At 35.4% G+C, this 20285-nt stretch overlaps 1 protein-coding gene across 1 annotated transcript; it reads right to left on the bottom strand.

Moving 5' to 3' along the window:
- Nucleotides 1-723: 723 nt before the first annotated feature.
- On the bottom strand, nt 724-19648 carry eya (eya transcriptional coactivator and phosphatase 2). Its single transcript, XM_085940052.1, has 13 exons — nt 19620-19648; nt 13045-13226; nt 10560-10734; nt 9342-9498; nt 8369-8543; nt 7584-7677; nt 5384-5555; nt 3321-3410; nt 3048-3141; nt 2861-2984; nt 2328-2450; nt 1044-1165; nt 724-905 (listed from the first exon to the last, which is right to left on the bottom strand). Exons 1-13 carry the CDS (start codon nt 19646-19648, stop codon nt 724-726), a joined length of 1719 nt encoding a protein of 572 aa, XP_085796178.1.
- Between the last annotated feature and the right edge of the window lie 637 nt (nt 19649-20285).

A 20285-nucleotide genomic window follows, 5' to 3' on the forward strand; every position in this document is an offset into this window, starting at 1 on the left:
TTGTATACATTTGAATAAGATGAAGAAGAGCTATATGGTTTTACGTGACAAATAAAACAATCTCAAGTTCACTATTACATTCAACACGTCATTCAATACGCATGTTAAAAGAAGTCATAAAATAAATCTAAGTTTTACGCAAGCGTAAATCGTATTCGTTGAAACTAGTAGAAATTTTGGGACTTTAAATGATTTGAGTGGCTGAGGATTAAAGGAGTACAATGACATAAATTGACAAAGAGTTTGGAGAAGTTTTCACATAATCACATATCAATTTATGCCAGGAAAAGAATTCAAACATATAACTGTTATATGAAAAGTTATAAGCCGTTTATGCATGATCTTCTGTTACTTTCATATTATCAACAATGTATCTTATTTGATTATTTTAGCTTGACTTGCAAATTGCCTCTTCAAATACTAACATTGATTTTAACATTTTCTTGAATGGATCAATTGAAAACCAGAAGCCATTTATAAAATGTAGAAAACAGTTATTTATAATTACAATCACATAATATTTAACTTTAAAGTCGATCTACACAATCCGGTTACGTTTACACTTGGATCCCTTTATTCCTCAACTCCTCAGTTGTGTGTTACCGAAACTATTGTAAATAATTTCAGTTATACAAAATTATATCCTGATAACGTAACGGTGGATGACATAATATTACAACTGATAGAATATAAAATAGTATGAAGAAAAGATTCGAAAGCAGATCATAAGAAGCCCATATCCAGTGCGTTGTACAGAGCCGCCATGTCGGAGTGACCAGATATTCTCCAGAAGGGATAGTTCTTGGCCTTGGCTGCCGTTTCTTCCTCTTGACTGTCTCCCACCACCACGTAAGTACATCTTTCGCCAAACCGCTGTTTGATCTTCTCAAAACATGTTTCTTTGCCTGAAAAAAACGTTTCATCCATTAGAATACTTCGAATTGTCGGTTAAGCTCTTAACCAAAATCAATAATCAACAATATTGCTGACTCATAAGACAAAAGCTGGATCCTGATATATATATTAAATAAATAGTTTCAAACCTGTTTTTGTAGCAGAATAAATATTATCAATGGGAAAGACTCCTCCGAGACCAAAGAGTAGTACTTTGGCTAGGGCAGGAACTAGTTGAGTTGTCGTCACCAACACATTCACAGAATTCGTTCTGTAAGAAATACATTGAAATTATTAGGATTAATATTTTAATGAATATTTTTCATTGTTCAATTTAATAAAACGTATTTTTTTTTTTTTTTGTAGTACTTATTCCACTTTTAATCAATAAATTAGGACCGGTTTCGTCCGCCTCAGAGGTTGAAAATGTCCCTCTGAGGCGGACGAAACCGGTCCTAATTCATTGATTAAAAGTGGAATAAGTACTACAAAAAAAAAATGCGTTTTATTAAATTAAACAACAATACAATGCAGTTCCACCATGAATTGACAGTTAACAAAATAAAAGGAACATATTTTCTAGAAACAAGAAAAAAATATTTTCATGAAACAGTAATTAATGCTGTCTAATTTTCATTTGAAATAGAATTTCGAAATTGAAAAAATTAAATAAACAGCTAAATCTATAGAAAATGACAACTACAGCTGAGATATTATAATGAATGAGATTTGCAAAATTTTCTGTTGTATGGATATTATTAATTACACGGTTTTTGTGGGTTGATTTATTACGAGGGTAAGGAAAGAAACACACACAAAATAGCAATTTTTCAAGACACTTGTTTTCTTTGATAACAATATCATATAAATAAACCAATATATTATCAAGAATTTTATTTAAATATTATATTTGTTTATTCATCCAACTTTCAGAGGTTATTTTTATAACCAAACACAAGCAAAACATAAAAGTTTGCAACAAAATATATAAGGAATAAAAGCTGTAATCACCTGGGGTTTTTACACCAATATTGATAAATTACTTAGTTTTTGATTTACATTGAAATTTGATCGCTAAAACATAAATAATTCAGCTGGGTGATGCCTAGCTAAGTGGCAAGATGTTAATTCTGCAGCAGAAATTTTCACATGCCGGATAGTAATTTTAAACATAAAATTACTAAATTATGACTCAAAAACTCTGAATGAACTCCATGGAAAATTAAGATTAAGAAATGACATAATATTGTGTACTTTTAGATCCATACGTTTGCAGCACTGGATCACTTCGTGACTAATACACTTAAATGATTAGATATCACATCATTGGTCCAAAAATGTTATGCAGAAGTATCTGATTTTTCATTCAAATGGAATTTACAAGATGGACTAACGATTTTCATTATTGTGTAATCAATTTGTGAATTATTTACCTTGAATTTATAAGATTGAGGCATTTACAGGCAAGCGTGAGCCAATTGTCGGTTGCAGATTCGATTTCCGATCTTAATTGCAACCACTCGTCGCGTTTTGCTGGTCCTAGTAATCCTCCCACACTAAAACAAAAAAGTCAATATTAATAATATGTGATGTGAAATGTGCTTATAGAGCAGTTTTTGTCTGGCCTATAAAATTTAAATTTTGTCACATCGTAAGTTCAACAGCTCATCAATGATATTTTACTGTCTAAACTAAAACTAAGAGTGGAGATAGGCTTTTAAGATCTGACATAAACAGTGCACACTAAACTTTGTCAGTCAAACGTATTTGTAAAACTTACCACTGCGAAACTAGAAAACTTAAATTCGCTACACTTCATGCATATTTCACCACTTTTGGCAATAAGGTTGCCCACCACAAATCTAGAATGACCTTTTTCTTACACGCGTCACAGGTGCACTCAAAATTTTTGTTAACGTCAACACTGTTAGGTTACGAATTGTCAAACAAACATTAATAATCGTACCTGTTTCTATAATTGTTATAAGTATCCTTAATCTTCCTATATCGAAACGCCAACTTTCTCATCCAGTCAACACCCCCTCTGACTTGCTGTCCGGGTGCGCACAGCCCTCCAGACGGACCGATGACTCCGGGTACAGGCCCCTGGATCCCCCCGGGGTTAAGGCTCCCACCGCCTGCCATACTTCCACCAGCGTGGAAGCCATCCGCCTGGAAGTTATATGAGGCTAAGTCTTGACCATTATCATCAGCCGATACAGCATCTATGTGTTCTTGATCGCAATCCTGAAAGGTAAAAGAAAAATAGTCACATATCTAGTAATTATTAATAAAACTATAACATACATTCACAACCAGTTCAAGTTTCAGGGTTTATTTTGGCCTGTTGAAGGTGGCCAGGGAGGCAGAGCCCCACTACTAAAATATTGTATAAGATGTAGTATCAGAAGTGTCTAAAATATTACCTCTACATCGTTGAAGAAGAAATGCGAATCGGCCATACTAAAAATCATTTCTTCCATTCTGAATCCTAGTTGCACGACTCGTTCGGTATCCTGAAAAATATGATTCAATATTAATGTTGCCAGCGCAGCGAGCAGTAAATAATATTGTTATAATTTTTCTATGGTCGTCAAATTGCTATTTAAATCAATAAACAATAACTAGTGTTTCATTTGTTATTAATGACATATTGTCCGGCAACTTCATCTTGGCTACGTGGCAAATCTGTGAACTACGTACAGCTAATCGAACTTCCGGTTTCAAATTAGGAACGCCCCCAAATTTTTCATTACATTTTTGACACTTCGTATTGGACGCATCTATCAATTTACGTAATTTGAAGCTTTTTATATTCAAAAGATGTCTAAAACAATACGAAATGATGTTCGAATTATTATCAGTAAACTTTTGATTTATTGCGAAGAAGAAACAGAGTCGTATTTAAAAGGCGAGCCTATACAATACTTTCAACAAGCCCATATTACGGGTTCCTGTCATTGTCAGGTATGTCAAAATTCAGTGTTGTAATACTAGAAATATTTCCCCAAATACTGGAAATTATGTTTGTATATTATAAAGTTATGTGTATCGTAATATATTTTATTAATATTGTTAGACGTATAATAGTTAAGTATAAATGATCATTAGTTAATTAATGAATTGTCCTATTTTTTCCTAATTATTTTCCTAATTTTTAAACCGATAAGTAGGTACATATTGTTTTAAAATTTATTTAAGGTGGATATAATTTAATTTATAGAAAATTATTTTCACAGTATGTGTTTCTACAACAATTTTACTAAAAATACGATATAAAGACATCATTTGTAAATTATAAAACATGTGATTGGGTCATCAATATAATATTGAATATGTTATATCTTTCACTTCTACTTTTTTACTCATAATTTGTATTCTAGTTATTTAATTAATAAATACCTGCAGCAATATTATCAGTTAATGTGGGTTCAATGATACATTTCCTTCCAAATTCAATAATTACGCTGTATTAATTAACATAATAGTAATAATTAAGAGGTGAAATTATTTGAAAAAAAAAATCTATTGATATTTATTGAACAATAATTAGACTTATAAATTAATGTACCTACTTATAAACTTACTGAGAATAGAATTGATATAAACTTAAAACCTAATTTCGCGGGATATGTTTTCTCAAAAAATGACAACACTGTGAAATATTCTATATGCGATAAGAGCGACTTCCTGTTGTAGCCTAAATAATGTTGTCGTACAGTAGTAGTTAATACTTTCGGAATGTTCTGACCTATGTTACAGCTAACAGAAATAAAGATAAAACAGAGAGTTTACGGTGTTTTTACTATACCTAGAGGTAGTCTTATAAGCTTTTTGTATTACAACACTCAATGGTGTGGTTTATCAGTGCATTAAAAAATGTTTGCTATACACTTGTTTTATGATATTTCATTAATATTTATTGTTCATTTGTTTGTTCATTTAAATATTCTAAATAATAATGGTTCGGTTATTTTTCTGTCTATCCTTTCCAATGCATTTGCTTTATAAATGCAATACTTTGGTTTCATTATTGATTGAACATATTTCGCGTCTGAAATGAAGTGTATGCAGTAATGAATAAAATAATATCATCCATTCATAGCAAATTAAAATAGTTATATCTATGGAATTGGCTGATTGAGTCAATCTAAAGTTGTGTTAAAATGCTTGCAGTTTTTGACAGATACAAACGGTAAAGGTGTTAATTTTGCGACAAATAAATTTGCGATGGGAAATGACTTGAAGCACATTGTATTATTAATTTTAGTAACCTTTATTTCACATTAACTTTCATATATTTATGATACGCTTATATTATATTATAATATAAAATATTGGTACATCTCATTGTCAATGAATCAAAGAATATAGCATGACCTAGTGCTTGAACTATGCTCCGATCCTAGAACATGATAGTATGAAGTAAGTAAGTATCCACTATGATTCTTTTGTGATGGTATTGCAATGCAAGTTTCAAAATTCTCACCTTATTGTAACGCGTCGCATAGCTCCCGGTGAGTAAGGTATGGAAGATTATAATGGTCTCATCCAAGTCCCAAATGAAGACTCGTTCGGTGGAAGATTCCGGCTGCGGTTGCGAGGGTGAAGCAGCGGCCTGCCGACGACCCCGTCCTCTGCTATTTTTCGTTGCTCCATCCCTAAGTAAATCAGAATTTTATAATTCATTCGTTAATCTTTTTGTTCCATATTAAAGATTAACGCTTGCTAATCTATTGTGTAAATTGTACAACAATGTGTGTATTGGTATATTTATAATGTACCCATTATTTCCACGAGTATTTTATTTCCTTATTAATCAATACAAATCACTGTTTTTTTGTCAGACATGCAATGATATCTGGCTTGAATATTTTGACAGATGAGTTTTTAACGTTTCGACTAGTCGCATCTGTGTACGTGAGAGTGAAGGCAATATTCTTGACAATTCTGATTTATGACTATGTTGGTGTAGAGTCGAATTTTAATGTGCAATGCGCCTAATATCGCTTAGGTGCAGGTGAGTCCAAATCTGAAAGTGTCTCTGTATGATTTGTGTGTGTAAGGATGTCTCAGAGAGCAACGAAAAAACTTTAAGCCTCGTTTATACAATCATTTCATTCTCTCTATTCTGAAAGATCCCTCAAGATTTTTTGCCTCTCAGCAGCTTTATTCCATGTACCCACCGCGAGTGCAATATATCGTGCTGTGATTCGTGAAATATTATCATCTTGGTTACTCTTGATCCTAGAGTGTAGGCAACTCGAATCCCCGCCAGAAAAATTCGCCGATTGTCCAACATGGTAAATATTGTATTATTGAATTGCCGATACACATTTTAATAAATTATTTAAGACTTTTTGAAACGTGCATGCATAGAGAATACGAAAATATGTCATTGGTTAATCGCTGGATTATATTATTTCACAATATAATATGACGATGGATTTGCGGATAACGGATGATTATGGTGATTAATGTTTGATATTATCTCAGCATATTTCTCACCCTAAGATGTCAGTCAACCGAGATATCTATACAATTAAAATTATACTGTTATTGTATGAATATCAAAGAACTTTTAACATTAGATATTACAAGAAAAATATATTGTCAATTTAAAAACAAATGAATACCTGCTAAACAATTCTATGCGAAACCTCTATGAAACAAATTGTATGGAATCGTAAGTATCTTTTAAAACATATTCACAATGTAATTACAAATACGATTTCTATATACCTACTATACAACAGTAAGATGTATATTGTATTCGAATAATTTTTTTTTTTTTTTTTTTTTCGACCATGTCCGATCCTGATAGGATCATATGGGCCTCCACAGAGTGGAGGTTTGTATTGACAGATTTTGTTTTTTACGAGAAATGGATGTCAGCCACTTGCTCAACCTATTAGGTCCATACCCTGACACACACAAATTGAAAAACAATTTTTTTTGTACTTGCCAGACCCAGGATTCGAACCTGGGACCCACGGCTTTGTAGTCCAACGCTTATGCCGCGCGGCCACCGTGGGCGTGGATAGGTGTCGTGGAAAAGATCGCAATGAAATCTTCGAAGAACTGTCAAACTTTCCAGGATTGTGACCAATAATAAAGATATCCCGTCTGCAAATGATTTCCTGAGAATCATCCACGATCCAAACATGGGTGGAATAGAGATAATATAATTTATTGTATGTCTGGAAACTTGTATGTATGCTGTTCGCTGTATTACACTTCACCATGAAATGTTTTATCGGAAATATATGGCCATATATTGAAGACAGTCCAACCTCTTTCGGTTGTATAATACCGACATAAAATTCATGTCCAAATAAAACACGGTTCTTGTCGGTTTACACTTTACAGGAAGCCAGCAGCAAACAAATTTTGAAAATAGCCGATATACTGGATTATTTGTTAGGTTGGGTTAGGTTTTCATTCTTTAATTCATGAATTTTTCCAAAATCAGCCATGAAAATTGAATTAATAAGACCTTATAGTATACGGTCATCTCATTCTGATAGAAAATTTATTGCGGATATGATCCTCATTTTGAACACCCGCGGCAGGTTGGAGTTGGATTGGAGTCAGCTTAGTTGTCCAAAAACACACAACCAATTTTTTAAGTGAAATGACTATCGTGTATGTTAACTAAAAAGAATGGATAAAGTTGACGATTCACTTACCCTGAACCACCACTGCATCTTCGACTAGATTCGCTTTTGACAGGAGAGAGGGGGCTAGTATCGCTCAACGAGGGTAACCCTGATGAGGGAGATTCTGGAAACAATATTAATAGTTTTATAAACACACCCTCGAAGAAGAAATATTGCATATTTAAATAAGAGATACTTTAACGTTCAGTAGGTCTATTCTTAACGATTATCACTTTAGCATATTTCTGTTATTTTCATTGTTACAAATTAGCACGGAAGGTACTCTTTACACTACACGATTAGCTGCGGCTATATCTAATTCGTAATATGGCAAAAAATTAGGTTGGTAGACATATCGGTCAAATTCGGATATTTTCGTACTGCTGAACCCAAGCGGATAAGACCGAATACAAACGGATAGAGCCGAACCAGTGCCATCTAGTCGGTAGTGAGCTGAACACAAGAATTTTGTATTGACACGTTAGATTTATCAACATAACCTACAATTTTATTAGTCATGTCATTGCGATTGCAGCAAAACAGTTGGAACTTGCGTCTCTATTCCCAATAAGTAAAATTGACATACTCTGTCTCGTTTTCAAAGTTATCAAGGCCAAGTGAGGGTCTGTTATAAGATATTACCTTTTGACAGTTCAGACGGTCAACACCAGAATATGTAAAGTGATAAATGTGATATATTTAAAATAATTAGCTCTTTTTTGATGTTAAGTGATATGTTAGAATAGACCTGCAGGTCTGGTTACATATCTAACCAATAATTATGGCGTTTTGAGTAATAAATAATTATATATTACCTGGTAATGCAGATGCCAAATGATATCCGGCACTGCCAGCTGAACTGGGCGGGCTGACTGCATAAGGCGGGTAATTTTGATAGCTTGCATAAGGAGTTGTGTATTGTGGTGCCGTTCCACCGCCACTATCTGCGTATCCTGCGCCATACGAGCAGTAATCTTGCGTCAGAAATGCCTGCAAAGATTACAGATTTCATTAGTACCTATTCTGTATTATACAATATTAGCGAGCAAGAAAGTGGAAAGATGAAAATGACATCATTGGGTATGAAAGGATGCATATTGTCGCTTAAGAAACAACACCGCGGAAGTCAATTAATTAAAATTTTCAGGGGCAAACAAAAACCGTTTTTTTAACTAAACACAAAAAAAAATAAGTTGAAAGGTATCAATTTTCAATTTTTTGAGACGGTTTTTGTTTGCCCCTGAAAATTTTAATTAATTGACTTCCGCGGTGTTGTTTCTTAAGCGACGATATTTTAGTTATATTCATGTAACCCACAGATTCGGTTGTTGGTTTTATTAAATAACCGGGTAATGAGAAGATAGGAAGAAAAATCTCTGCCATTTTAATGACTATTAATAAATATATCTATTCATTAATAATTCTGCTTGCTTGCTAGATGAACCAAGAACACATTTCACAAGAAACAGACCTTTTTCATGACACAATATAGTATTTAAATGAATTACAAAATTTTCACAGCGCACTGAAGAATATCTATGTATCAGTGGCACAGGGTGGGAGGTATGCTGTTGACATCTGACATAAATTGTGCACAATAAGCTTTGCAAGTCATACTTACTTAAATATTTGTTTTCATTGAATTAAGAATACGAATTGCAGATGGCGCTGGTTAGTTTTTAAAATTCAATTAAAAAACCCTGCCTAACCAAACTGTCATAGTGGAGGTAGGCTGTGGCGATTTGAAAAAAATAGTTTACACTTTGTCTTTGTTTATAGTAACTTTACCTGATGGGGTGCTGTGAATCCTTGAGCAGCTGTAGGAAATGGGGCGCTGTATGGGCTGGTATATGGAGAACCGTATCCCGACTGGAGTCCGCTGGCCGCACTAGCACTCGCGCTGCTGTATGCCCCCAAGTACGATGCAGGCACCTTGCATGATGATCTGGGGGTTGGAAGAAAATGACAGTTGGCCAATTTTCACGCTATTTCAAATACAAATTCATTTATATTGAAATTCAATTCAGTTTGGTACTCTTAATATTAGTTTTATAAAAATAACTACAGTAGATTCTTACCTTGAACTAGGAGTAGAGGTAGTGTAAGCGCTATAAGGAGGTTGTCCATAAAAAGAAGCTGCCGGGTTCAACTGGTATGGTGAAGCGGCATTGGGTGAATACTGTTGCATACTAGGGAAAGAAGAAAAAAATACAATAAGTATATACTTCAATATAGTTCCCCCAACTGCTCTATTCCAGCAGTTGCTTTATCTAACATAGTACTTAAATAGTGTCTACTAACTATTGAAGTGAAACTTTTTTACTGTAAGGTACAGAAATTTCATTCGGCTGATGTGTAACAAAAACCATCACAGTCGATTGAAAAATCAACAGCCACGATCAGTTGTGAAACACCAACCTTTCAGTTGATAGTCGAGGATGCTTATTTACAATGTAAGCAAAATTCATATATCAACTCCATGCTATATGTATGTTGCAAAATTTGAGCAATAGAAAGACAATGCTGTAAAGACATGAACGTGTATTTGCAATACGCACCACTATTGCAATGCTGGTAATTTTTTTAACCACATTCATCTGTATTTCTCTGTTTACGGAATAATGAAATGTATGAGGAGATCCAGATACCTGTGAGCAGGGTCATTTATGGGGCCCATTTTATTCCTCAAGTGCATTGCTCATTAACAAGTCAATAGTCGAAATACTAATCTACAGTGCTTTATGCTACGCACACATGAGAACCATAAGACGCTGCATCAAGTCGCAGGAATCCATTAAAATAAAGCAACCCATGCCATCATTCCCAGCATACAACTTCCCTGCCGGATTGATGGACGTGCAGCACCTCCACATGTTCCAGTGTAATATCCAAACAGCCCCTGTAATGAACACTTAGTCTGCGACTTCCTACTATTTGAGGCAAGTCTTTGTGGTTCTCGAGTGTGTGGTTACTTAATTGGTAGAAAAATATATCATACAAACTCACCTTTGATAGTAGTTGTAGGCAGCTGTTGATTCAAAAGTGGGGGAGAGCGGGTCGCTGCAGTAAAGGGGTCCTCCGGGGTCTCCATCGACCACCCCGTTCCCCCCGCCGCCTCCCCCACCCCCACCTGCACCGCTACCTCCAGGGCTGCGAACTTCACTCTTCACACCTCCACCCCCTGAAAAATAACCAGCCTAAAATTTAATATTTTGAATTTTTCAAATATAATTGTTTTATGTCTCTTATGAAACCCCCTTGACTCCCTGAGTTTTAAGGATGTGTATCTCTTAATAAGTAAATGGTCTAACAATCTCATTTTAGGTCCTCTTCTTTTCACTTTTTTTTGTTTTTTTAGTTAGTCGGATATTTTACTGTTTTTGACTAGGTATCAGTGGCGAAGGGTGGAGGTAGGCTGTTAAGATTCGCTATAAATAGTGCACACTAAACTTTTTTAGTCATATGTATTTGTCTTTATTGAACTAAGACTACAATTTACAGATGGTGTTAGTTAGTTTTTAAAAATCAATTAAACCCTGCCTAAACGAAACCATAATAGTTTTGGTCTAATTTGGGCAATACGACAAAATTGTGCACACTTTTTTATTCATAATTATTTGTTTTCGTTGGATTAAAAATACATATTGCATATATTGTTGGTTATTTTTTTAAATTCATTAAGCCCTGCCTAAACGAAACTATAATAAATTAAAAATATTCGTCTATTTATATAATATTCAAAGTTATGTATGATTTAATTGCATAATTTTAGATATTTTATAGATATACATGCATTTTTTGACTATTATCTATTATGGCTTGGTTTCTCAGGGTTTAATTGAATTTTAAAAACTAACCAACACTATCTGTAAATTGTAGTCTTATTTCAACGAAAACAAATATCTATGTCTGAAAAAGTTTAATGTGCACTGTTTATGGCGGATCTTAACAGCCTACCTCCACCCTTCGCCACTGCTAGGTATGATATTTGGCCTACCCAATGAAGTCATCTCACTCTCACAGGTGAGATGATGGAAGGATGACAGTCCCATCTTTTATAATATCGGTAAGTATAGTGTATTTATCACATGAAGGCACGCATTTCACCGACAAATCAGTTAATCTTGCTACTGCGCATTCTACCCATCGGAGTGGGAGTGATCTTATGTTAGATAATTAATACACTACATTTTTAATCGATAATAAATTGTGTATCATAATACGTGTAGAGCAGTGGTTCCCAAAGTTAACTGGGCTCCGACCCATCTAACAAAAATTTCCAATCTTGGGACCCACCTCTTAGCTGTCTTAGAGAAAAGAGGGCATAAATATTGGTAATGCTCAGATTCCCTAGTGGCGAGTCGTGGAACTATTTAATCCTGTCTTTTGTTCTAATTGAAATAAAAAATATATTTTTTATAAGTGTTACCAATATGAATAAAAGACTGTTGAAATAAGAAACACAACTTAAATAAAAAAAAAAATATTACTTAAATGCCTACACCTGCAAGGTTTTTTTACAAAGTTCTTTCAACTGGAAAGGATGTATTTGTTTCTTATTTTTCTTCATTACAGTTTTACAATCAACTTCAACTTTAGTTACTTTTAATCGCAGTGAGTTTGATATATCCAATTTATTTCGGAATTTAGTTTTAATGTTAACCATAGCTGAAAATCCGACTTCACATAGATATGAGGTAGTAAAGAGGAGGAAGACTTTCATAGCTTCATCGAACAGGCAAGGATAATTATCAACAACTGAGAGCCAGAATTTCGTTAACTGTTTACGATTGAAACTATTTTTCAGTGACGTATCTTCTGATAAATCAATGAGTTCTTCACTTGCTTTGGTTGACATACTAGTTGGTAAGTCGTCTTGAAATGGGTTACAAATCCAACGCAACGAATCAAACTTTTCTCATCTCTTCCCCAAAATAGTCGTCAAAGTTATTTATTAACAGTGATAAATGACTGGAAATTTCAGACAGTACGTTCATATTAGGCTGCACTTGGTTTTCAATAATAAAAGTATTATTTTTTTATTATTTTTTTTATAATTCATGTATACAGTGGCGAGGGCCCACTCAATATTTGCTCTTTTAGTTTGGGAAACCATGGTGAAGAGGACAAGTCTCTCCCAAGGGTTCGGTGCCTTTGATAATTTTTCCCATTTTGCTATTCGATTTGTTGTGGGTCCACACCGCCTGAGAATTCTTGGATACCCTTTTTTAAAAAGAATATTTATTAGCCACCTAGGGATCTAGAGACATGTGCCCTGTCTACTAATCCAATACAGAAGTTTACTGATTACGATTATAAAATCTTATATAATTACATAAGTTTGGACCAGCTTTGGTTGAACATGAATAAAATCTAGCTGTATAGGTAGACATAGCATTAAAAAATCAATAATTTTCACCATTATTGCTAAACCTTTGATTGATTTCGAGTTCTTTTTCAATTTTAATGGGGAAACAAAACAATTATGTACCTGACGCATCATTCATTAACCACGCCACGGTAGTTGCTGCACACAGCCCCTCGCTGGATGGTAGCTGGTGATGATGCTGCTCCACTGAAAGTCCTCCGCTATTATGATGACCCGAAGAAGCCAAGCATAGAGACGAGGATGAAGCCGGAGACCCTAGGTGAAGCGCGAGAGATGGGGAAAGACTGGACGTTGAAGAAGACGAATGATGATTTTGGTTCAATGAATGGGAATTTTGGTAATGATGATTGGGATCTATATTATCTAAGCATGACGAATTAGGTGCTAGGGATAGTAAAGAAGACAGTGGACAAGAGTTCGACAGTGATGAAGAAGAAATGCCTGTCGTCGGGGGAAGTAAAGATAGTGAGGTGTGTATCAATGGAGAAGGTGGGTTTGGGTATAGAGATGAAAATGAACAGTGGATTAGAGGTGTCGGAGCTATCGTAGTTGATGACGAAAGAAGCGCGGGGTGGATGTCAATGTCTGGCAGGATGGAGATTGACGACGATAAGGGAGAGCCTCTCGCAGATCCTGGATGGCTCGGGCAGGGGCTCGCGCTGTGGTCAGATGACGATCTGGAAAGAAAGAAAATGATTTCTTGAATTACTTTGTAAAAGTTGTAGAGACGTCAAGAATATAAAATTTGGTTTCGACAGGTAATAGATAATCAGTGACGTCCCGTGGGGGTAGGCAGATTGAGGGTCACTTGGGGGCGGCAGTTACTCGGAGGGCGGCAAATCTAGGAGAACCATTTGATATATATAAACTCGAAGTCGAAACTAAAAATGCATCCCCCTCTCACAAAGCGTCCCACCTACTGCTCCTGGTCAATGATTTTAGTCTGTATTGAAGCGTCGCGCCGTCGTTATATCGATTATCGATTTAATAATGCCTAAACCTTTGCCATCTCAGGCTAAAAATATCATTACAAATGTTGCCAATATTTGTGAAGAAGAAAAACGACACAGATCGCTCTTAATTCCTCAAGATAGAGCAAGTTAATGTATTGCAAAAATGACATATAAGAACCCACTGTACTACCAACGTCAAAAAATCCCCACTCTTGGGGAAAAATGTTTATAAATTTAATTTTGTATGTTTTAGTGGTAGATATATTTTGTTGGTAATGTATCCATACAACACATTTCTTAAATATTGGAGTCATGAAAGGATGATAAAAAATACTGTATAAAAAATGAAGCGGCATTTTGGCGTTGTCTAGGGACATCACTGTAGAATTCAGTGTTTCCCAAAGTGTGATACGCGTACCCCCTGGGGTACGGGAGGAGTTTGGTGGGGGTACGCGCTGCACCGGGCTTTGGCTGCGCCTGGTGCAACAAGCATTAATACGACATCAATACAACATGCATGCTAGAAGGTTTATCGCATGCAGAAGAAGAGCAATCGTTGGAATTAGCTTCAAACGGATTCTTGAAAAATAAATATAAGGAGTGTACTTTAATATCAATCTGGTTGCAAATGCAACATGTGTATCCAGTTTTAACAGAGAAAGTCCTGAAATACATCTAGCCTTTTCCAACTTCATATCTATCTGAAGTTGCTTTTTCAATTAAGTCAAAAAAAATGAACATGCTTTTGGATGTGGAACCGCATCTCAGATTACAAAAATAACAACCAGGGAACCAAATTATGATGATCTTTCTCAACATAAACAATTTCAATCTTCTCATTGATTATAATGGATGTTATTTAACTTTTATTTAAGTGTCTATATTTTATTATGAATGAATTTTATTTTTCGTTTATTATTATTTTGTTTATGTAGGTACTAAAAAAGGAAAAAATAATTATATTTTGAGTGTTAAAGTATACGCATTTTTTTTTTTGATGAGGGGTACTCAGTCTTACGAAAATTATAGAATGGGTACACAGATGTCGTGTAGTTAATACAATATTTGGAAATGATTAACATTGCTTCATATGGATATAAACCTTTAAATTGTAGGTAAAGGATCTACACATTCATAAAACCAAACGTGATACTAAAATAGAACCCGTAAATAGATGATGTCATTTATTATTTCATGAAATTTGATATCTATGATTCCGCCATGAAAACTATTAAAACGGGAATGATTTTTAGGGTCCATAAAATTAATCTAATAATAGGAACATCCGTAAAAAATGTAAACGTAGCTAATACACGTTTTAAAAAGTACATCCGTAGTAGTTACATACCTACACTGCCCTTCCAAGGAAGAAGGCAGTAACTCGCAAAATTTGTGAAATTGAAATTGAGATGAGAATGTCATCCGTTAGGTAATTTTGAAAGCTATATATTATGTTCACTTTAAAATCAGTATTATCACTAAAATACCGTTAAAATCCTTAGTGAAAAAATGGACATCTGCTAAAATGATACACATTTCTTAAATTATTAGCAAAAAGGCAGTCATTGTACCTATTTATTGCAGTTACTGCTTGTTTATTATTACTTTGTTTGTATTTTAACATCCTACTAATAAAAAATATAACCATTTTTTATTAATTCACGTTCACAGTACTAAAATTTTAAATAACACATTAAGTAAGTATGTCATTTATCTCGAAAGTTTGTGAGTGTCAGTTACTGCCTTCTTCCTTGGAAGGGCAGTACATACCTAATGTGTACAGACTTGGATTTACTGTTGACTAATTGACTATAGGACTTAATTAAGTGCAGGGGGTCAAATCAGCAATAGGTCGGCGCTTGAGAAATAAATTAATTGCCGAGGGGAAAAATATTTTTCCAAATTGCCATGAGATTAAAATCGATCATGTTCTCATCTAATGTTAATAAATACTAAAATAATAATTACTGGTTGGGCCAATTGTGGTGGCCGTCATTCCTTATTTCCCCACCTACCTCAAATCCCTTATTATTGTACAAGACCAGGCAACAAGTAATTTCGGGTCCTCAGTCGACCGTGATTGAATAACATTTAATTAGCTTGAGTGACATCAAGAAAGGGGACGCGTGCAGGCTTATTATAGCTTAGCCGTCGCTGGCACTTGTGAATTGTTCGTAGACCGCTGTGCGTATAGGGTGATTCGTCCATCGAGTACCCTTTCGACGTTACAGGCAGTTACATCTGGACAACGAGCGTGTGTAGGCTTGTTAACCACAGAGTGAATCAGACAAAACACATCTATTCGACCTTCGTTGCGCTAAATCTGATACGGTTTGAACGTCGCGTCTATCATCCATCCTGAACTTGTCATATCATCATTCATCCCAAAACCAAGTGAAACCGTGAGAGTGACATTCCGAACCGCTGTTTATCAGTGCGTGAGTGCGTGAACACTGAACCGGCTCCAGCGCGCGCCAGCCCTCTCAACATAAAAAGGTCAGTGTCTGGCATCCTGGTTAAACCAACCCCCCTCCTAGATTACAGACCAACCAGCATCTTCAAAATTACAGTCCACTGCAAAAGTAAAAAACTAACAAAACTTTAATAATCAAATCATTGCGCAAATTTTAAAAATCAATGCTGTAATGTACAATGTAGGTACCATGTACCTATCATTATTTACAATTTTAAAACATGTAATATAGGCTATTTAATGCCAAAAATTGTCCCACGCAAGATGACGGTAAGAAAAACAAAAAAAAAACGGTTTGCTGTCGATATTAATGAAATCGTAATTACTGTTAGAGCTATTAAAATATGCATTGATTTGTATGGTAAACTGGTAGGTGAAGAAAAGAATTTAAGTTAATATAAAAATTAATTAGTGTAGGTGGCCATTTGACATAATCTCAAACATAACAATAAAAAACGGCTCATCTCTTTTGACAGGGGCAACAAGCCATTGGCGTACCAGGCTGGGGAATCATTGAAAACAATAAATTATATTAAGTAGGTTATACACTTGGTTTTCGTATATATTGCTCTAATCGACAGACCTGTTCTATCATATAACTTATATGTATATTGTTGGATTTATTAAGTTTAAGTTTATTGGAGATTAAACTAGAGAGTAGAGATGGAGAGTAACTGTGCGGTTTTGATATATGACATACCTAACTATAGTTACGAGTAGCAACAGTCGATTGATAAGAAATGATAAATTTTGTGTTGACTGATGGCAATATTAACAATGTTTAGAATTATTTCCCTTACATCACAATCACAGAACAGATTAATAAATATAATTCCTATAGCGGATCCTCAATAGACTACATATTTTGACGCAGGGGTTTGAATGTGTGAGTGTCCTATGAAAATGAACCACACATCATTACCTATAGACGTGCAATAGTGTGTGTTGCAACCTTCAGATACACCAATATGCAATGAGCGCCGGTGCATAAAACGAAATTGTCAAAACAAATAACAGGCGTATTATTGACACGTGTTTCAGTTTATCCTATATTCTTCCACACTCGAGATCGGTTGCCTGTTACTCCACACCCGTTGTTAGGTATTTCAGTACCCATTATTTCTGAGTTCCCTGATCACAATATAAATAATAATGTGTGATCCGGCATAATAGACTGGCCATTCACTAGTTCCATTTGACCATTTATATAATTCAGCCGTAACCAGTTGATAATATGTAAATAGACTTGTGCCTTTTCTGGATGAAGGTATAAAAAATCTTTAATTTTAGTCATGATAATGGTTTAGGTTTAAAGGTAGAAAAATCTCTATTTTTTTTTTACACGTAGCCGGCAGAGGACAATAAATTAGTGCGAACTTTGTCGCAACAAAAATCTCTTTCGAATTCTAAATCCGAAAGACAAAAAAGTAGAGTAGGTACCTAATTTTAAAATTTTATGGGGGTTTTGAGTCTCATTTATACGCGTTTAAGGAGGCGCCTCCTGCGCTTGTGGAATAAATCGCCAGTATGTCTAACTAAATTAAGTGATTACAGTCGAACTTGGTTATTACGAGGAAGATGGGACCGACTGAATTTGCTCGTTATAAGCATTACGCGTTATATAACATTTTTTGCGCCACGTTCTATTTAAGCAAAAAACATAAAAAATCTGAAAACCATCGTAAAAATCTACGAAACAAGCATGGCATTCATAAACTGCAAAATAAGTTGTTTATTGTAATGAAGTGGTGAGCCGCCGACGCTGGGAGGTACCTACTAACTTCACAAAGCTTGGATTTTTCACATGCAATTTCAACCATATGCGTGAATACTTTTTCTTATGTTGTCGGCGAAAATTATTAGGTACTTAGACACTTAACTAGTGTCATAAATGTAATCCGATCCCGGCGGCATCGGGTCTTGTTAACTGCCCGGTCGGATTTTATTGCTTAGGATCGAAAATATTGTTTTTAAATGATTGACACATTAACAGTTTTGCTCGGTATACCCGATAAGTAGCTCGTTATAAAACTTAATCCATGTATGAAGAAAATCATAAACTAAAATGTCAACGAATGTATCCTCATTACATTCGAGATATCGCTATTTCCGTGATCGTAATAACCAAGTTCGACTGTATCTATATTTTATAATATAGTGAATAGTATATCTATTATTATAGGTGTCCCGTCTCCACGGCACTGATACCCGTTCTAAAGTCGTATCTGTATAATCCACGACACATTTCTTAGAAAAAGAAGAAGAATATAAGTTTATAAGCAGCAATAAATAAAGAATGCTAAATAAATAAATATAAAAAACAAAAATGTCACACAAAAGACAAAAGCGAAACAAAAGGGGCACATAATAAAAACGTTATAACTTTGTGAAAGAGTAATAAAAATAAATCTTTACGGGAATCCGTGCCCGACTGGTTTTTTTCTTTCTTTCAATTTTTAAATATTTTTTTACTGTTTTATTGGCCCGCACAGGGTGGCAGGAGAGATTACTGTCACATTATTAATATTAAACAAACACGGATAAACAAAAAGAATTAAGATATACCTAGCCAAAAAAAACAGCGGACCGGCATACAGGTACAATGTGAGTTCGGCAGCGCTGATCAAATTGAAAGTATTACAATAATTTAAATAAAATAAAATATTTTATAATCAGTATCACTACATAGCGATGTTGTATAGAGAAATGGCTATAAAATGTCATGTTTGCTACAATTGACAGTATTATCATAAACATAGTCTTGATTATTAATAAACATTGTGTTATAACAGTCCACACCGCCCCTCCCTCTGGAGGATACTGGGAGCATACGGGATCCCTCCCAAGATCATTGCCATAATCAAATGCCTGCACGAGAATAGAGAATTGGATAGACTGTCACGGAATGGTTCGGGGTCGCGACCCGAGTCAGACAGGGTTGTGTCCTTGCACAGTTTCTCTTCATCATCCTCTTTGACTTTATACTACGGAAGTCAATACCACCGACCGAGGCATACCTGTTACTCCCACGGTGAAGCTATGCGACCTGGAATACACCGATGACGCTGTCCTATTCGACAACTCAATCGAGGGCATACAAGAGACAATCGACAGGTTACATAACAACTCATCTCGCGTTGGTTTGAAAATCAACGCGAAGAAAACCAACGTTTTGTGTAATAGCACCTGTCCTGATCCAGATTTCCCTCTGATTAGGACAAAAAATCGAGAGCATCGATAGCTTCAAGTACCTGAGGGTGCACATCACGGGAAATGGCATTTTGCAGAAAGACCTTTTGCAGAAAAGTCGCTATCCGAATAGGAATGGCTGGAGCAACGTTTAACTCAAAGCGGAATGTCTAAGACTCACGATTGTACTCGGTCAAAACCAGATGCCGCATATTCGACGCTTGCATTCTGACGGTGCTGCTTTACGGTAGCGAATCATGGCACCTTACGAAGACTCAGAGCAACCGTATACTGAGCTTCTAAAACAGATATTTGCGACGGATACTGGGAGTGCGGTGGGGTGGTATGACTTTAGGAGCAACGAGGAGATAAGAGAACCCACCAAGCAGCCTCTAATCACGCTGAGAGTGAAGAAGCGACGTTGGACCTAGCTCGGCCACGTGCTGCGGATGCCAGAAGAGAACCTAGAGTTAGTCCACTGCTCCTCCTTCGTCCTGTGTGATTCGTCTTTGGTCGCCATGTACCTACGTATAGGTAAATCATTTTACAGTGACACTATGGGTACGGCAAAAGCGATTCGCGGTTGTATTAGTATTGCTTGCTAGGATTAGAACGGGCATTGTTGCAACTTGCAAATGATAGCAATACACCTGCAAATAGCCAATGATGCACTGTTATTCATAAATTTCAGACGTGTTCTATTATTCTGGATGACTAGATTTGTCCAG

This window comes from Rhyacophila brunnea, unplaced genomic scaffold, assembly GCF_057557595.1.
Source record: "Rhyacophila brunnea isolate RB1 unplaced genomic scaffold, BYU_Rbru_1.0 scaffold_12, whole genome shotgun sequence".
In the NCBI taxonomy this organism is placed as follows: Eukaryota; Metazoa; Arthropoda; class Insecta; order Trichoptera; family Rhyacophilidae; genus Rhyacophila; species Rhyacophila brunnea.

Coding starts and splice junctions, on each gene's coding strand:
- eya (XM_085940052.1), bottom strand. CDS start 19,648: ATGCCATTTCCCGTGATGTGCACCCTCAG. Junction 13,227..19,619: donor CCCGTGATGTGCACCCTCAG/GTACTTGAAGCT, acceptor TTCAACGTCCAG/TCTTTCCCCATCTCTCGCGC. Junction 3,142..3,320: donor TCTTCTTCAACGATGTAGAG/GTAATATTTTAG, acceptor TTTACCTTTCAG/GATTGCGATCAAGAACACAT.